Source organism: Saimiri boliviensis, chromosome X, assembly GCF_048565385.1.
Source record: "Saimiri boliviensis isolate mSaiBol1 chromosome X, mSaiBol1.pri, whole genome shotgun sequence".
NCBI lineage: Eukaryota > Metazoa > Chordata > Mammalia > Primates > Cebidae > Saimiri > Saimiri boliviensis.
This window is the reverse complement of record NC_133470.1, coordinates 57,643,321-57,669,660: the sequence shown is the minus strand read 5'-3', so window position 1 is coordinate 57,669,660 and position 26,340 is coordinate 57,643,321. Positions and strand designations below refer to the sequence as shown.

The 26,340-nt window shown below is 41.2% G+C and overlaps 1 protein-coding gene and 1 non-coding gene across 2 annotated transcripts in view; one reads left to right on the top strand and one right to left on the bottom strand.

The window, feature by feature from the left end:
* The first annotated feature begins 14,932 nt into the window (after nucleotides 1–14,932).
* Nucleotides 14,933–15,039, top strand: LOC120366665 (U6 spliceosomal RNA). Its single transcript, XR_005581250.1, has one exon. It is a non-coding gene; the product is annotated as a U6 spliceosomal RNA (small nuclear RNA).
* Nucleotides 15,040–19,257: 4,218 nt separating this feature from the next.
* Nucleotides 19,258–26,340, bottom strand: part of YIPF6 (Yip1 domain family member 6) — a 38,860-nt gene continuing 31,777 nt past the window's right edge. Inside the window, exon 7 of the mRNA XM_003943058.4 lies at nucleotides 19,258–24,556. Within this exon, the coding sequence (XP_003943107.1) occupies nucleotides 24,438–24,556 (119 nt within the window). The 3' untranslated portion in view covers nucleotides 19,258–24,437. The remainder of the gene's footprint in view (nucleotides 24,557–26,340) is intronic.

Here is a 26,340-nt window from a genome sequence, read left to right as displayed (position 1 = left end):
GGCGAAGACAGAGGAATAGAGGGCGGAATATTGCCCATGGCAAAGGAGGTAAGTTTTAAGGAAAGGAGTAGAGACTAGGAGAAGGAGTGAGCAGCTACCAGGTTTTCAGTAGGCGTCCCTGGCTGATTCCTGGGCTGTAACGTGGGTGAGTGATGAAGGCCGGCGTCCCTGCAATTGACCACATGCCAAGGGAAGACTGTCTTCCTGAGTCCGTGGCCAACATCGGAGTTTTTGAGCAAGAGAGAGAGACTTGTCTCCTCTGGCTCTACACAGATAAAGAGTGTCTCTTTGTCTCTACTAGAAGGAGAAATATTTGAAGGAAAAGAGAGGAGGGGTGGTGAGACTTGTCTCCCCTTCTCTAAAGGAAAAGAGAGAAAAACAGGGGGAGACTGCTTACCTGATCTGAAGGTGGTGAAAGAGCGCTAAGCACGAGCTGCTGATCTGGTCTGGTCTGATGTGTTCACAGAGGGACAGTGGGGATGGAGACTGTTCTCCCCAAAGGAGTACCCCTGTCCAGGGTTTTGGCAACAAATGCTAAAATGCACACTCTGAATGAAGAGATCACCCAAACAGGCTTTGTGTGAAAGACATGGTTGTTTATTCACCCTCGTGCAGGTAGGCTGAAGCCAAAAATGAAGTCAGCAAAGGGTGGTGGGATAGGAGTTGGTTTTACAGGTTTGTGGGGAAGGCAGTGGAAAGTTACAAAAGTTACTTTACAGCATTTTTTTGCAAGCTGGGAGGGGTCCTAGGTTGTGGAGTCACGAGGTTGGCCAAGGTTGGTTACAAAGTCCAATGGCCTTGTCAATTGAGGCCAGAATAAGGAACAACAGAAGAATGCCTCAGGTTAGTGAGGTGCCACAGGGGTTGATCGCTTCTTACAGGAACTCATCTGGGGTGCATATGCAGGTCACAGAGATTACCCTGCCATTCATGGTGTGGTCACATGTTACAATTACTAGGGAAAATTTTCACAAGGAAGTGAAATTATACTAGAAAGAAATTTGGACCATCAACAATGAAGGAAGAGCAACAGAAGTGGTCAATAGCTGCATAAAAATAATAGCTCATTCTTGGATTGAGTTCTTTAAAATATGTTCCATATTTGAAAAAAAAAATTATACCATTATCTGATGGTGAAGGTTTGTTTGCTTCTTTGTTTTGAGACAGGGTCTTCCCGTGTCGCCCAGGCTGGAGTGCAGTGGCAGGAACACAGTTCATGGCAGCCTCCATCTCCGCAGGCTCAAGTGATCCTCCCACCTTGGCCTCCCAAAGCAGTGGAACTACAGGCATGAAGCACTACAGCCAGCCTGATGATGGAGTTTTCAGTTTATGTACCTGTAATTAATAAGGCAACTACAACATAAATGAGGGAAGGTAAAAGAATCTATGAGATTATAAAGTTTCTAGATTCCATTTAAAGTGGTAAAATATTATTGAAAAATACACTGTTTAAAGTTAGGTGTGAGGCCGGGCGCGGTGGCTCAAGCCTGTAATCCCAGCACTTTGGGAGGCCGAGGCGGGTGGATCACGAGGTCGAGAGATCGAGACCATCCTGGTCAACATGGTGAAACCCCGTCTCTACTAAAAATACAAAAAATTAGCTGGGCATGGTGGCGCATGCCTGTAATCCCAGCTACTCAGGAGGCTGAGGCAGGAGAATTGCCTGAACCCAGGAGGCGGAGGTTGCGGTGAGCCGAGATCGCGCCATTGCACTCCAGCCTGGGTAACAAGAGTGAAGCTCCGTCTCAAAAAAAAAAAAAAAAAAGTTAGGTGTGTATATTGTCATCACTAAAGCAATTGCCAAAAAATGCAAATAGATGTGGCATGTTAATATGGAGTACTAAAAATGTTCAAAAGAAGGCAGAAGGAAAAAACAGAGGCATGAAAAATACAGGGAAAAAAAGAAATAAATACTAGTCCTAAACCCAAGCAGTCAATAATTAATCAGATGTAAATGTACTAAACACACCAATTAAAAGATGGAGAGCATCAGAATAGATAAAAATAATAATGTGACCCAACTAAATGCTTGCTAAAAAGAAACTCAGTTTGAATATAATGATATAGAAATTTTAAAAGTAAATAGATATGCCAAATATTACCAAACAAAATAAGGCTGGAATAGTTATATAAATATCAGACAAGGTACACTTCAGAGCTAAGAACATTACAAAGAAAAAAAGAGGGACATTTCATAATGAATGAAAAAAGGGTCCATCCACCAAGAAGACATAACAATCTTAAATGTATATGCACCTAAAATCATGGTTTCAAAATACATGAAACAATAACGCACATCTGAAGTGAAAAATAGAAGGCACTATAATTATGGTTGGAGCTATCAACACTCTTCTCAGTAAAAGATAACACTAGTCAGCAGAAAATCATCAAAGATGTAAAGGAACGAAACACTGCCATCAATCTGAACTTGTTTCTTAGCATGGACAGATTTTTATTAATACAATAGATTTTCGTTGATAGTTTATAGTTTACTTCCTTTCCAATTGGTATCCCTTTTTTTCTTTTTCTTGCCCGACTGTCCTGGATAGGATCACCAGCACAACGTTGAATACAAATGGCAATAGCAGATGTCCTTGTCTTGTTCCTGATCATAGGAAGAAAGTATTCAATCTTTTGTCATTTAGTAAGACGTTGGTTGTTGATTTTCTGTAGATGCCCTTTATCCTGTTGAGGGCATTCCTTTCATTTGTTGAGTGAAGGAATGTGAGATATTTTAAAATCCTTCTTCTGTATCTATTTAGACGATCATGTGGTTTTTGACTTTTATTAAAATGGTGTATTATATTGACTTTTGTATGTTGAACCAACTTTGCACTTTTGGAATAAATCACACCTGGTCATGGTCATGCTTCCCAATTTCAGGGCTGCAGTCATGAAGATTAGGTTGTATTAGTAAAAGTATAGGCACATAAATCAATGGAACCAAACAGAGTCTAGAAGTAGATAACATAACAGCACATATGACCAATTAATTTTGATAAAGTTATAAAGACAGATTCTACAGAGAGAGGGAAGTCCTTTCAACAAATATATAGGAACAACTGGACCTACACATGCAAAGGAATAAAACTTGACCTAAACTGACACCTTACACAAAATTAATTCAAAGCGTACCATAGATCTAAATCGGAGCTTCCTGACCCATGCAAAATTGCCCCTGGTTAACAACCACTGATCTAAATATAAACCATAAAACTATACAGAAAAACTATACAGAAAAAATAGGGAAAATATTCATGCCCTGTGTTTATGCAAATCCTTCTTAGACACTATACCAAAAGTATGATTGATAAAAATTGATGATTTGGACTTCATCAAGGCTATAAATCTTAACTCTGCAAGAGATATTGTTGAAAGGGTAAAAAGACAGACTGGAGACTGGGAGATAGTATTTGGAAATCACACATCAAACAGTTGACTTTTGTGCAGGACATATAACACATAAAGAACTGTCAAAATTGAACAGAAAAAGTACAAGCAAGCCAATTAGGAAATGGGCTAGACATGAAAAGATATTTCACAGAAGAAGATACATGGTTGGCAAATGAGCACATGAAAAGATGTTAAACATCACTAGCCATAAGAGAAATGTAAATCAAAGTAACTATGAGATGGCACTACACACTTATTAGAATAGCTGACATTTTAAAACACTGACAATACGGAGTGCTGCTGAGGATGCAAAGCGACTAGAATTCTCCCACACTGCTGGTCAGAACACAAAATCTAATGGCCATTTTGGAAAACAGTTTGGCAGTTTCTTAGAAAGCTACACATTTACAACGTGACTCAGCAATCCTACTTCTAGGAAAAATAGATTCATACAAGACTCGACAGGAATATTCATAACAATTCTATTTGTAACAGCACAGAACAGGAAACAACATAAATGTCCTTCGACTGGTGAGTGAATAAACAAACATGGTACATCCATACAATGGGATGCTAAACATCAATAAAAAGGAATGAGCTACACATTCACAGAAAAACATGGATGAATCTTAAATTTTTAGAATTAGGGGTACATGTACAGGTTTATTACATAGATACATTGCGTGGTGCTGAGGCTTGGGCTTCAATTGGACCCATCAGCCAAATAGTGAACATAGTCCCCAATAGTTATTTTTTCAATCCTTACCCTACTCCCTACCTCTCCTTTCGAATAGTCCCCAGTGTCTTTTGTTACCATCTTTACGTCCATGTGTACGCAATATTTAGTTTCCACTTATAAGGGAAAACATGCGGTATTTGGTTTTCTGTTTCTGCATTAATTCACTTAGAACAATGGCCTCCAGTTGCATCCAACAGCATGGATGAATCTTAAATGCTAAGTGGTAGAAGTCAGTCTCAAAAAGGTTACATACTACATAATTCCCTTTATATACTATTCCCTAAGAGACAAACCCTAGGGGTTCAGAACCAGGGGTTGGTTACCAGTGCTCAGTGGGTAGGGAGAGGATGTGACTATAAATGAATAGCACTACAGAAATTTTTTTGGTGAATGGAAGTGTTTTGTATCCTGATTAAACAAATTTATTTCTATGTTAAAACTCATAGAACTGTAGGCCCCATCAAAAGTCAATTTTAGGCCTGGCACATTGGTTCATGCCTATAATCCCAGCAATTTGGGAGGTCAAGGCAGGCAAATCACTTGAGGACAGGATTTTGAGACCAACCTACCAACCTGGCCAACATGGTGAAACCCTACCTCTACTAAAAATTTAAAAAATATATATATATATATATATATATATATATATATATATATCTGGGCATGCTGGTGCATGCCTGTAATCCCAGCTACTCGGGAGGCTAAGACAGGAAAGTTGCTTGAACCCAGGAGGTGAAGGTTGCAGTGAGCCAAGATGGCACTCCAGTTTGGGTGACAGAGTGAGATTCTGTCTCAGAAAAAAGTCAATTTTATTGTATGTGACTTTAGAAAATGAAACTGATAATTCACGTAAAGTAAAATGTCTGTTCCTATTGTCAAATATACTAGGGAAAATAATACATTCTGAATTTATGTAGTACTTTATTACAAAGTGCTTTCACATACATGTTTTACTTAATCCTCACAATGAATTGAGAATCAGGGACATTATTTCCATTTCATATATGGCGAATATGAGAGTAAGTGGGATTGACTCTCCCATAATTGTGTGTGTATATAGTCAATGGTCAAGGCCAGGGTGAAACCCAGTCTGTCTGATCCACAATCCAAACCTTTGTCCACTTTTCATGCTGCTTCTTCCAACCCACAGATCTCTAATCTTCTAAGTCTGTAATGTAGTGCAAGGCATTATACCTCAGTTTCTTTCTCTGTGAAATGGGGATGATAATGTCCACTTGACAGTGAAATTATGCCTCACATCTTTTCCTTTTGGGACCTGCCCCTCCTCCGCTGTGTGATTCCTACCAGTGATCAAGCAGTAGGAGTTCATCTCCACCACCACAGAGAGAGCCACCTGACCCAAAACAAGCAATCTGATTGCTCCAATTCTCCTGAACATAGTGAGCCAAGGAAGTACAAATTTCCCAGGAAGGATTCATTAGAGACCTTTGAAGAGGATTGTTGCTGTGAGAGAGAAGGTCCCATGCTTCAACAGTATAATTTGAGTTCTAAGGACCATGTACATTGTAAGTAGCTTGGGGGACATATTTGCAACACCATGAAGAGAGTCTGAGAATCAACCCCAAAGCTGACAGAAGAGGAAAGGACACACAGACACACAAGTCTATTTTTTTTCTTTTTAAGACAGGGTCTTGCTCTATCACCCAGGCTGGAGTGCAGTGGCACAATCACAGCTCACTGCAGCCTGGACCTTCCAGGCTCAAGTGATACTCCTGCCTCAGCCTCCCAAGTAGCTATGACTACAGGCACATGCCACTACACCCAGCTAACTTCACGATTTTTTATAGAGATGGGGTTTCACCATGTTGCCTAGACTGGTCTTGAACTCCTGGGCTCAAGTGGTCCTCCTGCACTGGCCTGCCAAAGTACCGGGATTACAGGCATAAGCCACTGTGCCTGGCCAACGCGTGAACCTTAATGACGTTGTTTGAGCATGTGGATCTGGTTGTTCGTGAAGCTAACTCAGCCCTTTGGACTTCCTAGTTAAATAAGCACTTTTTTTTTCTTGAGCTAGTTGAGCTTCTGTTACTTGTAACTAAAGGTTTATAAATGTTGTAATATTAAAGACATTATAAATGTACAATATTTAGCCCAATGCCTGACACATAGTTGACACTGAATAAATATTAATTCCATTTAATCCCCATCTAACTTCCCTAAATATATGAAATTAACAAATATGGATCAAACACTATGGATTTTTTTCCCTTTTGCTATCACCTCATCTGCAGGTCACTTGTTGCTTATTTTTCCAGCATTTCTGCATGGATTCAGATGGAAGCTTCGAAAAAAAAAAAAGGGACATGGCAGAGCAGGGCAAGTCTCCATATTCTGGTCCTATTAGGGACCTATTTCCTATGAAACATTGCTAGCTCTTCACTTCTTAGAGAGCTTTACAATTACCTATTCTCAATGTTTCATATAAATGGAATCCTCCAATATATTGCCTTTTGTTTCTGGCTTCCTTCACTGTGCATGTTTTGAGGTTGATCTACATGGTAGCATGCATCAGTACTTTATTCTTCTTTATGGCTAAGTAACATCCCATTTGCATATATATAGCACAATTTGTTTATCCATTTGTCTGTTGATAAGCATTTAAGTTGTTCCCCCCTTTTCGAGTAGTGTGAACAAGTACTTTTGAGTAGCTGTGAACATTTGTGTACAAGTATTGGAGTACCTGTTTTCCGTTCTCTTCGTCATACCTAGGAGTGGAATTGCTGGGTTACATGGTAATTCTATGTTTAAGTTTTTGAGAAACTACCAAACTGTTTTCTAAAGCAGCTGCATTTTTACCCAATTTGACAAACGTTTAATAAGAACAAGCTGGCCAGGCGCGGTGGCTCACATCTGTAATCCCAGCATTTGGGAGGCTGAGGCAGGAGGATTACTTGAGCCCAGGAGTTCAAGAGCAGCCTGAGCAACGTAAGGAAAACTTTGTCTCTACAAAAAAATTGTTTAAAAAGTAGCTGGGCATGGTGGTGCATGCCAGTTGTCCCAGCTACTTGGGAGGCTGAGATGGGAGGATGACCCCAGCCTGGGAGGTCAATCCATCAAACTTCATCTGAAGTGAGCCAAGAGCATGCCACTACACTCCAGCCTGGATGACAGAGCAAGACCTTGTCTCAAAGAAAAGAAAAGAAAAGAAAAGAAAAGAAAAGAAAAGAAAAGAAAAGAATAAAACAAACAATTTACATAAATAATTCCATTTATTTTTACTTCAAGAGTCTTAATTATATGCTTGTTCATTTATGTCTCAATTTACTTAACAGTCATTCATACACAAGCCTATTATTCTCTATGTTGCCCAGGCTGGGCCTTGAACTCCTGGACTCAAGTGATCCTCCTGCCTCAGCCTCCCAAAGTGCTGGGACTATAGGCATGACCCACCATACCCAGCCTAAGTTTATAAAATTATAAATATCAAGTGTTGATGAGGATGTAGAGCAATGGATCACTCAGACACCTCTGGTGGGAGTGTAAACAGGTATAACTACTTGGGAAAACTGTTGGGCAAATTTTTATAGCGTTAAATATACACTTACCATGTAACTCAGCAATTCCCTTCCTAGGTATCTACCCAAGAGAAATGAAAGCACAGCCCACAAAATGTTCATAGCTGCATTATTCATAATAGCCAGAGACAGAGCAGGGACTCCTCTTGTGGGCCTGCTGGGTCCCCAAGAATGAAAATAAAGTAAAATCTTGTGTTCCTTCAAGTGGAATTCCAGGCACCTGACTAGCCTTGAAAAGTAAATAAGCAACCTGATAAGCAAGAAGGTAATAATAGCTCAAAACAATAGCCAAGGAAGTAAGAGCTACAAAATGTTTGGTTCCCTATAGAAACTAAAGATAACATCTTACCGTATGTCCCTAAGGCTGGGCGGTGGCTCACATGGGTAATCCCAGCACTTTGGGAGGCTGAGGTGGGTGGATCACCTGAGGTCGGGAGTTCAAGACCAGCCTGACCAACATGGAGAAACCCCATCTCTACTAAAAATACGAAATTAGCCAGGTGTGGTGGCACACGCCTGTAATCCCAGCTACTCGGGAAGCTGAGGCAGGAGAATTGCTTGAACCCAGGAGGCAGAGGTTGCAGTGAGCTGAGATTGTGCCATTGCACTCCAGCCTGGGCAACAAGAGTGAAACTCCCATCTTGAATCAAACAAAGAAACAAACAAACAAAAAAGTCCCTGAGTTGTTTTTCAGAAAACTGGAACCCCAACAAATGGAAAATGTCTTTTCTGCTGAGAAAAGCTTGCGCAATCACAAATGAGAAAATCTTTAGGCTGGGCGTAGTGGCTCCTGCCTGCAATCCCAGCACTTCAGGAGGCCAAGGTGAGTGGATCATCTGAAGTCAGGAGTTTAAGACCAGCCTGGCCGACATGGCAAAATCCCATCTCTACTAAAAGTACAAAAATTAGCTGGGTGTGGTGGCAGGTGCCTGTAACCCCAGCTACATGGAAGGCTGAGGCAGGAGAATTGCTTGAACCTGGGAAGCGGTAATCACAGTGAGCCAAGATCACACCATTGCACTCCAGCCTGGGTGACAGAGTGAGAGTCTGTCTCAATTAGAAAAAAAAAAAAGAATCCACCTATGATCTATGGGACCCCCACTTTTACATGTCCTGCCTTTTAAAGCCAAACCAATGTATAGCCTACATGTATTGATTTATGACTTTTCCTGTAATCTCTGCCTCCCCATCTTTAAAAACCCTTACACACAAGCCATTGGGAGTTTGAATCTTAAGCATGAGCTGCCTGATTCCCCTTGCTTGGCTCCCTGTAATAAATACCTCACTTTCTCTTGGTGCAAATCTTACTGTTTGGCTTTGCTGCCCCAGTCGGGCAGAGCCACGCTCATTTCTGTAACAACACTGGAAATAATCTGTGTTAGTCTGTGTCCTCTGAAAAGTAGATGTCAAGATTGGCTTTAATAGGCAAGAAATGTATCAAGGAAAATCTTGTGAGAGAAGATCAGTAGGGAGCTAATGGAGATTGGGAGAGCCATCAGACCATTATGCAGGTATGATCCCGAGTGAAGAAGATGAGGAAGGAGGAAAGTTAGATGGAAGCATCTCAGATTGCAGTGCCATTCTGAAAAAAAAAAAAAAAAAGTGCAGCAAGGCTGTTGAGTCCTTAGAACTGAAATCACCCATCAAAGTTGTACCGTTATCATAGGAATGGGTCTGTCAGTATGCCTATCCTACTTAGTCATTGCAGGGAGCAGTTCATGGGAAGCGTGGCTTCAGCGAGAATGTGGGATGAATTTTAGAACACAGATGAAACATCCATTAACAGGAGAATGATTCATATAACGAGACACTACTTGGCAATAAAAAGGAACAGACTACTGATGCACACAGCAACGATTGGCCGCAAGAACATGCAGAGTGAAAGACATCAGACACAAAAGACCACATGAAAATTCTAAAACAGGTAGAACTGATCTAAAGTGACAGAAAGCAGATCACTAAATACCTGAGGCCAGGGATTGGAAGAGATTGATTATAAAGGGACACCAAAGATCCTTTAGAAACAAAAATATTCAATATCATGAATGTAGTGGTGAAAATATTCCACATCTCACATGACCGTTAACAGTTATCAAAACTCATCAGCCTGTACATTTAAAAATGAGTACTTACTGTATGTAAATTATCCTTAAATTTATTCAAACAAAGAATTATGACAGAGTGCTTGCTGTAATCAATATCAAGTCTCCCTTCTTTAATAGCAATACTTTAAGTTTATTTGGGATAGCAATGTATGGAGCTAAAAGAGTGCATTTGTAAGCCCTCTTCCCTCCCTCCGCAACAGCTAGATTATGTCCATGTGGCTAAGCTCCCTAGCAATGACATGTAAGTAGAAGTGCTGTGTTTAACTTCTAAGAAGTGGCTTAAAGGGAGCTAACTTGCCTGGAAAAAATTGCTCTTTTTTCCACCCCTACTTCTAACTGCCACCTGGCAGGTAGACGTCATGAACTGGCCTCTCACAGCCGTCTTGGACCATCAGGAAGGATGGTGATAATGAGGATGGTAGCACCAGGAATTTGGAGCTTCTTAGGTCCCAAATGACCAGATTACCACCATACCAGTTCTGGACCTCCCACCTTTAGACTTTTTTATATGAGAGAGAAATAAGCCTCTATCTTATTTAAGTCATGCTTGTTTTGGATTCTTCTGTTACATGCATCCTATATTCAGCTAATTCTAGTTGAATGTGTTCTCTAGAATCAGACTGAATTCAAGTGCCAGCCCTGCCACTTACTAGCTGTGCGGCTTTGGGTAAATCATTTCATCTCTGTGTCTCTGCTTCCTCATTTGTAAAATGGTGCTAATAACATACATCTTGCAGGGCTAATATGAAGGACTCTGTCAAAGCATACCCTAAGTATCTAGAATACGGTTTCTCCCTTGTCAGCAGAGAAGCAAGTTTCCCCTTTCCCAGAGAAGAGTGTCAACACACAGAGTGAATGGCTTCATGGCCCACCATCTTCACCTCAATGCATTTGATAAAAATGCTCCATCCTTGGGCTCTCACAGCCTTTGGCCTCTCACAGCACTTCTTTAAAGTGCTTTCCACATTGTAGTTAATGTATCTCTACTTGTCTATCTTCCCCTGTTCCCCAGAGATCAGACATCCAATATCCCTTCTACTAGTTAATATAATTTGGAGGTTTGTCCCCTCCAAATCTCATGTTGAAATGTGATCCCAAACTTTGGAGATGGGGCCTGGTGGGGGCTTTTTGGGTTATGGGGGCAGATCTCTTATGAATGGCTTGGTGCCTTCCTCTCAATAAGGAGTGAGTTCTCATTCTATTAGTTCACATGAGATCTGGTTGTTGGAAAAACAAAGCCTGGCATCCAGGCACAATAGCTCATGCCTGTAATCCCAATGCTTTGGGAGGCAGAGGAAGGAGGATCACTTACATCCAGGAGTTTGAGACCAGCCTGGGCAATACAGTGGGACCCCCGTCTCTACAAAACATTTTTTTAAAATTAGCAAGGCATAGTGGTATATGCCTGTAGACCCAGCTACTCGGGAGGCTGAGGTGAGAGGATTGCTTGAGACTGGGAAGTTAAGGCTGCTGTGAGCCATGATTGCACCACTGCGCTCAGCCTGGGCAACAAAGTAAGTGAGACTCTGTCTCAAAAAAAAAAAAAAGGCAGGGCATGTTGGCACATGCCTGTAATCCTAGTCCTAGCTACTGGGGAGGCTGAGGTGGCAGAATCATTTCAACCCAAGAGGTGGAGGTTTCTGTGAGCTGAGATTGCACCACTACATCCCAGCCTAGGTGGCAGAGTGAGATTCTGTCTCAAAAAAAAGGAAAATAAGCACAATTATTGGCATAAAAGAGATTTTCAATATGCATTTTTAGACTGCATTGTAGCCTAGGCAATAAAGCAACACTCCTGTTCTCTCTTCCTCTTCCTCTTTCTTCCTCTCCTTCATTCTTTTTTTTCTCTTTCTTTCTCTTTCTTTTTTTTTTTTTTAAAAAAAGAAAGGAAAAAAATATTCTGGTTCCTCTCTCCCTTTCTTTTGCTCCATCTCTCACCATGTGACACACCTTCCTCCACGAGTGAAAGCTTCCTGAGGTCTCACCAAAAGCTGAGCAGATGCTGGTGTCATGTATGTACACCCTGCAGAACTGTGAGCTAAATAAACCTCTTTTCTTTATAAATTATCCAGTCTCAGGTATTCTGTTATAGCAACACAAAACAGAATACTATGCTAGTCTTCTAGAACAACCCTTCTGAGTCTAATTAATTGAACAAATACTGTGCCTACTATGTACCAAGAGTGCCTACTATGTACCAAGTTTCAGGCTATATGTGGAGACAAAGAGGTAGATTAGACATTATTCATGTCCTTTTATATCTCATGATCTAGTAGGAGATATGGACAAGTAAACAAGTGAGTATAATTTAACATCATGTACTTAAGTATAATAACAGATGTGAACTTAACCATAAGAGAACGCAAGAAAATGTCAGCTCTGTGAAAGTGGGGACTCTGTCTTGTTCATTATTAATAGGCATTCAGTAAATATTTGTTAAGCGAATGAATGGTATTATGATGGCACAGCAAAGAATACTGAAGCCAGGTGAAATAGCAGAGGAGGTGAAAAGGGAGAAGGGCAATTGGCCTCCTGGATGAGGTGAGGCACAGGTGATTTTTAAAGGAAAAATAGGATGTGGAGGGCATTTCAGAGGGATAGCAGGGAGGTGAGAAGTAGCATAGCAAGTGCTTGGGAACAAGTAGCTCATTGTTGTGGGAGTACAGCATTCAAGGCTGGGAGAGAGGAAAGCTAGGGCCAGATGACAGAAGGCCTTGCAATCCATGGCATAAGAAGCTTCCGTTTTGTCCCAAAGAAGATGTGAAGGCAGTAGAGCAATTTAAACTGAAGAGAGATAGGGTCAAATGTACACTTAAAGTAGGTCACTTTGACAACAGTGTGACAAATGGATTTGAGCAGGGCAAATGGAAGCAGATTACTTAGCTAGTTGTGTCCATAGGCCAAAAAAGAGATGAGAACCTGAATCAAACCATGGCAGTGGGACAGAGTAAGAGATGGAGTTGAGAAATGTTTATTGGGTAAAATTAGAAGGATTGGTGACTGAATGGATATAAGAAAGTGAAGGAGGGTAAAGAGCAATTCTCAGATTTTTGACTTGGGTAACTAGGTATAGTGGTGGTTCTCCAAAATAAGGAACATAGGAGGAGCAGGATTTGGGGCACCTGCCCAGTCTAGTTGAGACATGATGAGTTCAAAAAGCAATGGGACACTCAAGTGACTGTCCAGCAATTGTTTCTGTATCATTCTAGAAATCATATGTCAGAGTCATAAACTGGAGATTCCAGAGTCTTCAGAACTCCTAAAGCTGATTTATTGGCTCATCCATCTGAGGATGGAGCTTTCTGCCTTCAGGCACAGCTGGACTCAGGGCTCAAACCTCATGAAGTTTCCCTCAGTACCAGCTTCTCTTCCTGTGATAGACTCTCTTCTGATGTTGTGATGAAAAAGTTGGCCACTCACCACCTCAGGCCCCCACCTTTACAACTCATAATACAAAAGTAAGACAATCTTGCTTATTAGGTCTAGCAGAAAAAAACCTAGAAAAGCCTCTGATTGGCTCAACTGAGCTCAAGTATTCATTACTTAATCACTATGATCAAGGAAAGGAGGTAACATGGCTCAGTCTAGGTCACTCTAGTAAGGGAGGAATTCTGCAGTGGAACTAGAGAGAAGATGAAAATGTATGCTGCGCAGAAAAAAAAAAACAATAGTTCGAATAGTTTGAATGGTAGTTGAAATTATGAGAGTGAATTTTCATATCTAGGGAGAATTTGTAGATTAAAAAGAGCAGGAGGCAGAGAAAACAATCATTTTCAAGGGGAAGGTACAAGAAGAGCAGTTCTTTAAGAAGAAATATACTATTATGAGAATCAGGGGAGTTCGCTGTTATGGAAGACAAGAAAGAAAAATGTGTCCAGGAGGAATAGGAGTTAACCACAGTGTCAGTGCAGTAGAGTAAGGTAAGGACTTAGCAATTTTAGTGAGAGCAGTCACTCTCTGAGAATGTTCATGACATGGGCATGAAGCCAGACTGCAGTTGGTTGAGGAGTGAACATGAATGTAGACAAGCTTTTTTGAGAAGTTTGGATGAGAGCAGGTTAGCATCTGGATGACAGCTGGAAGGGAATACATTCCCACTCTTGGATCTGAAGCTATAGCACCAGCCCCACTACCCTGGATTGTATATCTGTTTGGATTCTGGATGCCTGCCTGGACTACATTAGCTGAGTTCTTGATCTCAATTTTCAATCCCTCTTCCACCCCTGTCTGCTCCAACAATTCAACATATGACCCAGGCCCATGGCTACCATTATTGCCTGTGAGCTTCCCATTCTGTCTTTGGCTTGATTGCCCCTTCCTTCTTAACATGCCATATAGTTGGAACTATCACAGCTGCATCCTATTGGTAGCTAGTACTGATAGCAGAATACTAGCCATTTTTTAATCCTACTTAGTGTAGTAGTAGACAGTTCAATAGCTTATTAAATGTGTGAACACTTCATCATCCATGCCCTAACCACTTATTCTTCCTTTCTACCTCACAAAAGGTTTCTCCCCTTTCTCTAAAACTAAATCTACCACCTATATTCTGAATTCCAGCCCTTACTTTATTTAGGGTGTTGCTATTTTAATAAACTGTTTTCCTTAGAGCATATCACTTTTTCTCATGAGCTCCTTCCTTTTTTACTGTTAAATACGCACATCCACTGACTAAAAAAATGTTGTGGGCCAGGCATAGTGGTTCACGCCTGTAATCCCAGCTACCCGGGAGGCTGAGGCAGGAGAATTGCTTAAACCCAGGAGGCAGAGGTAGCAGTTAGATCGCACCACTGCACTCCAGCTTGGGCAACAGAGCAAGACTCTGTCTCAAAAAAAAGACTCGTGGATTTGTTTTTTGATTTTTTGTTTGTTTTCTTCAACTTGCATTAGGTTATCATCCTTTTAGCTACTGTACTGTCATGTAGTGGAAAGAGCAGTGAACCAGAAATGAAAAAAACTAAGTTTTAGTCTGGTTCTTTCCAACAACTTTGGATAAATGACTTTCCCTCTCTGAATCTGTTTTTCATTGGTAAAATGAGTACATTGAAATGTTTATCTCTAACATTCTTTTAATCTCCAATGTTCTGTGGCTGATCTGAATCCACAAATAAGGAACAAATATTAGAAGCCTCCATCTCCTACCTATCAATACTTTTGGGATGCTTACTTAGGTAGCACATATACTAAAATTGGAACAATGGGGAGAACATTAGCGTGGCCCCTGCAGAAGGATGGCACACACATTCATGAACACTTCCATATTTTTATTTAAATAAATAAATAAAATATTTGGTTGCATGGTGGCTCATGCCTATAATTCCAGCACTTTTGGAGGCCAAAGTGGGCAGATTGCTTGAGCTTAGGAGTTCAAGACTGGTATGGGCAACATGGCAAAACTCCGTCTCTACAAAAAATAAAAAAATTAGCCATGGTGGTGCACACCTATAATCCCAGGTACTCAGGAGGCCAAGGTGGGAGGATGACTTGAGCTTGGAAGGCAGAGGTTGCAGTGAGCTGAGATGGCGCCACACGACACTCCAGCCTGGGCAACAGAGTGAGACCCTGTCTCAAAGAAAAAACAAAAATTTAAAAATATAAAAAGTAAAATATGTTTGAAGCCTTGCTTCCTGAGAAATATAAAAAATGGCTTTTGTATCCAGTTATCTATTGCCACTACAATACTGCATTTTGAAACACTCAAAATTCAGTAGCTTAACACAATAAGCATTTATTTAGTTCTTGAGTTTGTGGGTCAGCAACTTAGGCTGGGTCCAGCTGAGCAGTTCTTCTCGTCAAGGTGAGCTCACTCGTATATCTGGTGGTCATTTGGTTGTATGCTGATCTCGGATGACTGGGCTCTGTTCCATATGTCCAACAGTCTAACTTAGGCATATTCTCAAAGAGACAGCAGAGCAACCAGAGACAAATGCAAACACAAAAAGCCTCAAGTTTCAGGGTCCAAACTGACACACCATTACATCTGTTACATTTTTTTCTTTGAGACGAAGTCTCACTCTGTTGCCCAGGCTGGAGTGCTGTGGCATGATCTTAGCTCACTGCAACCTCCGCCTCCCATGTTCAGGCAATTCTCCTGCCTCAGCCTCTTGAGTAGCTGGGATTACAGGCGTGTGCCACTACACCCAGCTAATTTTTGTATTTTTAGTACAGACGAGGTTTCACCATGTTGGTCAGGCTGGTCTCGAACTCCTGACCTCGTGATCCACCCTCCTCGGCCTCCCAAAGTGGTGGGATTACAGGCATGAGCCACCGTGCCCGGCCTACATCTGTCACATTTTATTGGGCAAAGCAAGCCATCCAGATGTAAGGAGTGGAGGAATGGAGAGGAACTGCAGTCACAGGCAAAAGGCATGGATTCAGGCAAGAGCAAAATATTGGGACCACTAGTGCAATCAGTTTTCTTAATTCTCATTGTTTTTTTTTTTTTTTTTTTTTTTTTTTTTTTTTTTTTTTGAGGAGGAGTTTCGCTCTTGTTACCCAGGCTGGAGTGCAATGGCGCGATCTCGGCTCACCGCAACCTCCGCCTCCTGGGCTCAGGCAATTCTCCTGCCTCAGCCTCCTGAGTAGCTGGGATTACAGGCACGCCCCACCATGCCCAGCTAATTTTTGTATTTTTACTAGAGACGGGGTTTCACCATGTTGACCAGGATGGTCTCGATCTCTTGACCTCGTGATCCACCCGCCTCGGCCTCCCAAAGTGCTGGGATTACAGGCTTGAGCCACCGCGCCCGGCCTAATTCTCATTGTTTTTTATCATGCCTCGGCACCTAGCTTGTAATAGCTATTACTACCCACTTTCCTTTTAACTAACTCAACACATTTCCTGAACACCTACTTTGTGCAAGGCACAAAACTTTCTTTGAAAGGGTAATAGCAGAGCAGAAAGCACCAAGGCTTTGGGGTTCAGACAGACCTATATTCACGTTCCACCACTGCCACTTACTGTGGGCAAAGTATTGAATCCAAACTTCTTCCTCTTCTGAAAAAAAAAATGGAGGGAATGATTTCACAGGGTTAGTATTAGATGAAGAGAGCAATGTGAAAATCCATGGCAGGTGTTAGCTTCATAATTTTCTCCTCATCTTCATGGCTCCTTTTCATAGGTCTATTATCCAGCAACTGTGGTTGTCATCAAGACTGTGCCTGGGACACAGTGTTCTCTCAACATGCATCACATCTGTAAGCTCAAATTTACACTTCTAGCTATGACTTCTATAATACTACCCTCCATGTGCCTATTTTCAGTGGTCTGTAGAATATCACCACTGTGACAGCCAGTCAGCTCCTCCACAACTGTTAGCACACCATTCTTCCTGACTTCAGACATAAAGGTTCGAAATTGATTCGCACTCTTTTCTTCCCTCTACCCTCCTCCAAATCTAATTTCCCACCATGTCCCCATTTATTCCTTTGAGGTCACTTTCATCAAGATATTCCCCTTGAAAGCACCCTATTTCCCACCACAGTAAGACCTCATGTCACAATTCCCTGGTTTTCAATATCTACTCTCAATAATTTGGTCTTACCTTAGCCAACTAACTTCTTCCATTTCCCAATTCAGTTGAATTCACTTCGACTTCTGCATTCTTATTAGAAAATGAGAGATTGGGGCCGGGCGCGGTGGCTCAAGCCTGTAATCCCAGCACTTTGGGAGGCCGAGGCGGGTGGATCACGAAGTCAAGAGATCGAGACCATCCTGGTCAACATGGTGAAACCCCGTCTCTACTAAAAATACAAACAAATTAGCTGGGCATGGTGGCACATGCCTGTAATCCCAGCTACTCAGGAGGCTGAGGCAGGAGAATTGCCTGAACCCGGGAGGCGGAGGTTGCAGTGAGCCGAGATCGCGCCATTGCACTCCAGCCTGGGTAGCAAGAGCGAAACTCCGTCTCAAAAAAAAAAAAAAAAAAAAAAAAAAAAAAAAAAAAAGAAAATGAGAGATTGTATTAACATGAAGAACAACCAATTGCATTCTTGAGACTGACTTTGTAACCCGGGAAATAATTCTCTGAGCCTATTTCTTTAGCTATTAAGATAACACAGGGAGGGGAGCACTACACACGGGGGTCTGTTGGGGTGAAATGGGGGAGGGACGGAGGGTGGGGAGGTGGGGAGAGATAGCATGGGGAGAAATACCAGATATAGGTGAAGGGGAGGAAGGCAGCATGTGTGTACCTATCCAACAATCTTGCATGTTCTTCACATGTACCCCAAAACCTAAAATGCAATAAATTTTAAAAAAAGAAAAAAGAAAAAGATAAGCTAATTAGCTTTATCTACTTTGCAGAGTGACATAAAATAAAGGCAGCTAGGAAAACAAAGTGTAACAATGCATTGTGACTATGTAAAGAACAAGGTGCCACACTCTCACATGTGCACACGAACAGCTGTACAGACAGACCTGCTTGCTTCCTCTTACCTTTGCTTATAAGTATTCTCTAACATCAGGAATGCCCTTCCTCTTCTCCTCTTGGATGATGCAAATTCTCTCAATACTTCACAGACTTCTTTTTACTGATTCACTCTGCTATTTAATTTAGTACCAAAAATAAAAGCCATGACATTTTTCCACTATTATGTGTGTAGGGCAATGTGGAATTTTGTTTCTCCAAGTAGTTTATAAGCCAAGAGCAGGAACAGGTATAGTCCCCAGCAGAAAGCTGAAAACCCAGTTTTTCTCACGAAGCTCCTAAATTGCCCGATTGACCTGGCTTAGCTTAGCTTCACTTAAGTGGGTAGGTATGGCTTTAATTTAGCAAAGAACCAATATAGAAAAACAACAACAACAACAGATTTTGCAGTCATAAAACCTGAGTTTCAATTCTGGTTGCACCATTCAGTATGTGACTCTGGGCAATTGAACCTCTGAGCCCTAGATCTCTCATATATATATATATATATATATATATATATATATATATATATATATATTTTTGACACAGGGTCTCAGCCTGCCACCCAGGCTGGAGACGCACTATCGCACCTCACAGCATCCTCAAACTTCTGAGCTCGAGCCATCTTCCCGCCTCAGTTTCCTGAGTGGCTGGGACTACAGGCGCACACCATCAAACCTGGCTATTTTTTTTTCTTTCTTTCTTTTTTAAGAAACAGTCTCCCTGTGTTGCCCAGGCTGGTCTTGAACTCCTGAGCTCAAGAGATCCTTCCTTTTCAGGCTCCCAAAGCACTGGGATTACAGGTGTGAGCCTCGAAACGCAGCCACATCCAACTTTAAAGATAATGCCTCTGATCTCAAAGGCCGCTGTGATCAGAGGAGATACTGTTTGTAAAGCGACTACTAAAGTGCCTGGCATGATATACAGCATTTGCTCAGTAAGTGTGACTTCCCTTTCTTACTTGCTCCCTGCACAATCTACACAGCATTCAATATTGTCAGATGACAATATATCTGAAATCAGTATGTAGCAAGCATCTCTGTGCCTTCAGTACAAGAACAGGCACGCACAAATTCTTTTTCCAGTGTTTTTATTTGCACATTTAATAGTCACAAATCTTTTTACAGATTTCTTTTCACAGGTTTATTATTTATAGAAAAAAATCAAGATTAAAATGGAGTATCGAAAAGGGCCAAGAAATTACCAGTAGTGATGGCAAAGTACAAAGGCTTGGAAAGAACAGAGTAAACAAGAGCAGCGGTGTGGCCACTTCCCACCAGGCAGAACACTTGACTTAATTAAGGCAAAGCCTTTACTCTGTTACTTCTTCCTCCCACCTAGTTTAACCCAAATAGAAAGGCATTCTATTCTCAAACTACCACTCTCTAAGGTCGTAGGAATATTAACTGGTACGATAAGCAACCAGATGCATCCCTTGACTATTAATACCTGAATAGACAAGTAAAATTGTGATGCATTAACCATTCCTGTGGGAGAATTAAAAAGAAAGCAGCACAAGTTGTTTGATTCTTAAGACTAGGAAAAAGGGGTATATGTGTGTGGTGGTGGTGGAAGGGGGGGAAAAAAAGAGGTTCATGGAGGGTTAAGTGCAAACAAACCTAACTCTTTCCAATGTCTAACTGTTCTTATGTTCTCAAATGCTGCCGACAGAGTGTTCCATTACTCCGAAAACAAATGTTATCTATAGCCAGTTAGTTATAGGGTGCAAAGACTAACAATAGGGAAAATACCTTGGGGAAGGGATGTATTCATTTCACGTACATAACAATGGAATTCAAAATTGTGTCCTATCATGTTCTCATCTAATGCATTATTACTGTTGTAAATCAAATTACTGTGTGACCCTGGACAATTTACTTAACCTCTCAGTGCCACAATTTTCCATGTAAAACGAGAATTGTAGCATTGGAATTAGAGGAGATGCATGAGAAGCATGGAAGAAGTGTCTGGCCAAATCAATAGAGACAGAAAGCAGATTGGTGGTTGCCAGGGGCTGGGATGAAGGGAAATGGAACTGACTGTCAACGGACCTGGGGTTTCTTGGGGAAGTGACGAAATGATCTAAAATTGGATGGTAGTGATAGCTGCACAACTTTGTGTGTGAATATACTAAAACCCACTGAAGTGTGCATCTTAAAAGGTGAATTTCAGCCAGGCATGGTGGCTCACACCTGTAGTCCCAGTATTTTGGGAGGCCAAAGTAGGCGGATCGCTTGAGCCCAGGAATTCAAGACCAGTCTGGGCAACATGGTGAAACCCTGTCTCTACAAAAACTAGAAAAATTAGCCAATTAGGTGCAGTGACACATGCCTGTAGTCCCAACTACTCAGGATGCTGAGGTGGGAGGATCGCTTAAGCCCAGGGAGATCGAGGCTACAGTGTGCCATGATTGCACCACTGGCACTCCATGCTGGGTGACAGAGTGAATCCCTGTCTCAAAAGAGAAAAAATAAAATTAAAAATAAAAAAATAAAAGGTGAACTTCATGGTAAAGTGTATTTCAATAAAGTTGTTCCTTTAAATTTTTTTAAAAAAATAGAATAGTGCCTGGCACAGTAAGTGCCAAATAAAGGTAAGCTATTATTGGTAGTAATATCAATGTCATCATTTAGCCATTCTATGGCCTGAGTAAATCCCAAGAAATGCTCTATTTTTAAAAGCCTACAGAATCTAGAAAAGTGTTTCTAATATACATGAATTAACATTTATACATTTATTTCCATCCAAATGTCTCAGAAACTAAGTCTAAGGATCACAATTTAAGTGTTGTGCACTGAGCTAAAACAGCTGCATGCAATGGATGTCTTATCAAATCATGATAAGCTTTAGATAAATTCTAATGACCTGATGTTACCCAAGAACTTGAACTGAGAGGAGATTTTCATTTTTGTCTCCGGGAATAAACAGGCAGTCAAAATACAGTTAGTAGTTATATTATATAAAGTATACAATTAAATGTCCAAATACAGGCTTGCTAGCCTTCTAGTGACATTTTGGGAGATACTGTTTATAAAAAGACAAATAGAGTAAACAGTAAAATGCTTACTAGTCTTATGTCCTGTGACCCCGCCCTGCCCAACAACAGGAAAACCCCACCACAATGAAAAGATCAAAATCAACTAATGTCATAAACTTCTTCAGAGGCAAAAGACTTAATGATTAACGGCTGACTTTTAAGACTATACTGCACATTCAACTATGTTGGCATCAGTTGAGTTTTTGTACTCCAAACAGCTATTAAATCCAGTCTTTACCCTTTCTATTGCTAAAGAATATGACAACAGAGTCTTGGTCTCAGAAGTAGGAGCAGCCAGTGATGACTCATGATGGCAGTGATGCGCCACATTCTGCAGTGATGCTCGCATGCCTGAATTTCATCTGAAGCATGAAAGTCCCCAATTCCTGCAACAGGGTTTCCTTTGTTGGAGTCCCCTGTCCTTGCTGTCTTTACTTCTATAATCAGCTATGTGCCTTTGCAGCAAATCAGGAAAAGCCATGTTGAGGGTTACAACTTCCAGACATTCAGGTTTTAACTTCCATCACAGAAAGCAGTGCACTTTTTTGCCTATGTTAAGAAAATATTTATTCATCCCTTTAAGTCACTCACTTTCAGAAAGACAAACATTTATTTTATCAACCTGCATTTAACCCTCTTCCCATTTAGAAAACAAAAACAAAGACAAAAAACTGCCAGGGCTAATTTACATAAACATACTCTTTGAGGCCGAAGCAACCTGACTTTCAATGTGAAAAAATACAAAAACTGAGTTATTTCTAAACAGAACATCAGAATTGTCTATTTTGAAAAAAATGGATTCATCAAATGAATCTTCAGTCAACAACTTTTCGAAAATGATGTTAACGTTACTCGTAGGCATGCTACGTTTTCTAGGATTTGACATTTTCAGTGGTCAAGAATGACTATATTTTGTAGCTGGAAATAGCGCTACTAAAAAAAGAATGCTATAAATAGAATGATGTCTTTTGTTTCCAAAGTCAATATACTAGAATAATATGAAATAGTTCGTGGCAAAGTTATCTTGGGGTAAATGCTACAGCCACACGTGCCACTGGCGAGTATTTTCGAGGCAAACAGAAAAAGGGTTAAATCAAATCAAATCAAATCAATAAAATAAAATAATTCCCTAAGTCACCCAAGAGCAAAGATAAAAACACAGAACAAGCTGCCGTTAAGTCCCAATATGTATAAACCACCCACAATGTACACCTACACAACCTCCCCAAAGCTGTGGCCTTAGGAAGTTCTGACCAAACAATTAGCCTGAGTAAAATTCAATAAAGACTTAATTCCCTTTGAGAAGCATGGTTACTTCTTTAATTTTACATTATATTCATTGAGACAGATTATGAAACAACTTCGGCGGAGAGAGAGCTTTAGTGGGAAGTAAGAGAATTTCAGACACTGGAATGGGATCATTAGAACCAATTTCAAAATGAGGATCAGTTCCAAGGTATTTTCTTTACTAATTCAAAGTTGAAACATTGGCTCTGTGTACAGAGAGGTTTATTTCACAATTTAAAAGGTAAATTGTAATAAATAGAAATATATAACAAAAAATTCTGGACAAGGCTGGAACCAAGGGGACCCACTTTGTAATGTTTTGTAATTATCATTCCAAGAACCCATTTGGCCCAGTATTCACTTGGCTTATGTGTGGATGGAGAAAATATGATTTTGGAATCATATATCTACGTGTAGGTAGTCTTTAAATACAAAAGGAATAAATATTGAAATTATATGATAAAGAAAAAATGTGGAATAAGAAAGTCCTATGTTTATCAACTAATAGTATATTTACAATGAGTGTTTTCTGCCTGACACCTAATCTTTGTCTGTTAGAGTTTTTCAATGTGCAATTTATAGAAGGCAACAGTTCATATTGCCTTAAAGGAGCCCTGTTTAGCTCAGAATCAACCTGTCCCAGATGCCCTGCTCCCTGAAAACCCTTCACACTTGTGTGCATAAATATCTGAGAGTACAAGTAGGTGCACATGTGCAAAATGTACTTGTCTAAAGGGGAGCTAATGAGCTTGACAAAGTCTAAAGCCAAGAAAATAAACTGCTATTCCCCAATCCAAAAAACACATCTAATGGAAAAACTGCTAAGCCCACTATGAAAAGGCAGCAGCTGTACACTCATCCCATCCCACGTCATGCTCTAAGCATCTAGCTGTTCTATTAATCAGCCATCAGAACACTAAATCCCTCCCTGTTCACATGGTTAAATGCAAGCTTCTGATTTAGCTTTACTAGAGGCCAGACTACAGAAAATAATAAAGAACTCCTTTTAACTATGCTGCATCCAAACTGCCTCATTCCACCCTAAGAGAAGGTGCCCACACGATAATATGGACTAGAAATCTACCAATCTAAGCTTCTGAGGTCTTCTTTTTGGATAAGCTCTAGCATTGGAACATTGAGAATTTCAGTCAAAAAAATTACATGTTGACTACTAACATTTTAGACTGAATATTCAAAGCTAAGGAGCAAGATTAAAACTAGAGTGCCAACAAAGATGCTGTTAAACTTGGCAGAAAGGTGACTACACACAGGGACCAAAGAGGCTGATTCTTTGGAGGCCCTTTGCTTTTTTTTTTCTTTTTAAAGTAACAAGTGTAGAATTTCCTCTGATCAAATTCTGAATATTGGTTAATGCATGTTTTCTCATTCCCCATGTATGAACCCCCTCCTAACCTCTCTCTCTCATTGCCTTTTTAAGCTTAAGAGAGAGAAATTTAAAAAAAATGGATGTAGACCAACCATTTTTATTTGTGAAAAGAGAGGCATATTCTCTTAGTCATAAGGCAATGTGTTTAAGAGCTGCACCTGAACTGGTATTCTCAAAACTAAAAATAGTTATCACCTCTATTCAACTTGTAAGTCATATCCATGTGCTTCCCAAGTCACTGGTTGTCACCCAAATGGACCATGGTGACTCCATGGTCCTTAAGGAGGCACTGTATACTGTGTGTAGTATGCACATGTAGTTTTAAAGAAATGACATTAAGAGAGAAAAGAATAGCCTTTCAAACATCAGTTCCTCCCAAAAGTGGTGACAGTGCTATATGGCTCCCTTTTAATCTCCTCACCTACCCAGTTACCAAATACCTCCAAAATTAGACAAAAGAGGGTCAGAGACGAAGCTCCATGGTGAATTGCATCTTTCGGATGTGCTTTCAATTCACTGGTTTTTAATTTTCCATCCTTGATTTACTGAGGAGTAAAGGTGAGAATCATCCAGCTGATGACAAAGTAAAACAGGAAAACAGGATAAACAGCTAGGGCTCTGCGGTTTGGAGGCTGGCTATCAGCAAGGAAAGCTGTGGAGGCTAAACAAGACAAGACAAAAAGGAATGTTTAATGCAGTAATATTGTCACAACTACTAACATTTACTAAACATTCAAATGCTTGGCATAATCTGGAACGCAGAATTACACTAAAAGTTTAGTTATACTGGTGATTCTCAGAGATAAAGGCATTCTGCAAGGTAGTTTTTCAGAGAGCCGAGGGCTTCTTATTTCAAGTACTAACCCATTTTGGATGGAAACCTTTCTAAAAGGAGTTTTTTACTCTTTTCTGGAAAAGTTACTGAACTGTACTGAAAAGGCTTATAAAGATGTGTAAGGTTATTTGTTTCTATGGCAAATGGCCTTGGGCTGCTGTGCTTTTGGAGCTAACTGTTCTTCAGAAATTATCAGCTCTTTTAAATGCAATCCCTCTCTTGTCCATCTAAGAAAAACCTACTCATCATTTTACTCATCAAGAATCACCCTTCTGGCCAGGCGCAGTGGCTCATGCCTGTAATTCCAGACTTTGGGAGGCCAAGGCAGGCAGATCACCCGAGGTCAGGAGTTCAAGACCAGCTTGGCCAACATGATGAAACCTTCTCTACTAAAAATACAAAAATTAGCCGGGTATGGTGGCAGGCACCTGTAATCCCAGCTACTCAGGAGGCTGAGGCAGGAAAACTGCTTGAACTCAAGAGGCGGAGGTTGCAGTGAGCCAAGATGATGCCACTGCACTCCAGCCTGGATGGCAGAGCAATACCCGGTCTCAAAAAAATGAAACAAAACAAAAAGAATCACTCCTCTCACTGGGTGCCATGGCTTGTGCCTGTAATCTCAGCTACTTGGGAGGCTGAGGTGGGAAAACTGCTTGAGGCCAGGAGTTCAACGCTGCAATATGTTACGGTTCCACCACTCCACTCCAGCCTGAGTGACAGAGTGAAATCCCATCTCTCTCTCTCTCTTTTTTTTTTTAATAGAGACAGGGTTTCACCATGTTGGTCAGGCTGGTCTCGAACTCCTGACCTCAGGTGATCCACCCATCTTGGCCTCCCAAAGTGCTGGGATTACAAGCATGAGCCACCACACCCAACCTCCCAACTCTTTAAAAAAAAAATAATAGGAGGTGTCTGGCAAGATGGCCAAACTGGAACAGCTCTGCTCTGCAGCTCCCAGCAAGATCAATGCAGAAGGCAGGTGATTTCTGCATTTCCAACTGAGGTACCCAGCTCATCTCATTGGGACTGGTTGGACAGTGGGTATAGCCCACAGAGGTTGAACTGAAGCAGGGTGGGGAGTTGCCTCAACCAGGAAGCACAAGGGGTCCAGGAACTCCCACCCCTAGCCAAGGGAAGCCATGAGGGACTATACCGTGAAGAACGGTGCATTCTGGCCCAGATACTAAGCTTTTTCCATCGTCTTCACAACCTGCAGACCAGGGCTCTCCCTTGGGTGCCTATGGCACCAGGGCCCTGGGTTTCAAGCACAAAACTGGGTGGCCATTTGGGCAGACACTGAGCTAGCTCCAGGAGTTTTTCTTCACACCCCAGTGGCACCCGGAATGCCAGTGAGACAGAACCGTTCACTCCTCTGGAAAGGGGGCTGAAGCCAGGGAGCCGAGTGGTCTAGCTCAGAGGATCCCACTCTGCTGAGATCCACTGGCTTAAAATTCTCACTGCCAGCATAGCAGTCTGAAGTCGACCTGGGACACTCAAGCTTGGTGGGGAGAGTGGCATCCACCATTACTGATGCTTGAGTAGGCAGGTTCCCCCTCACTGGGTAAACAAAGCCTGAAGTTTGAACTAGGCGGAGCCCACCGCAGCTCAGC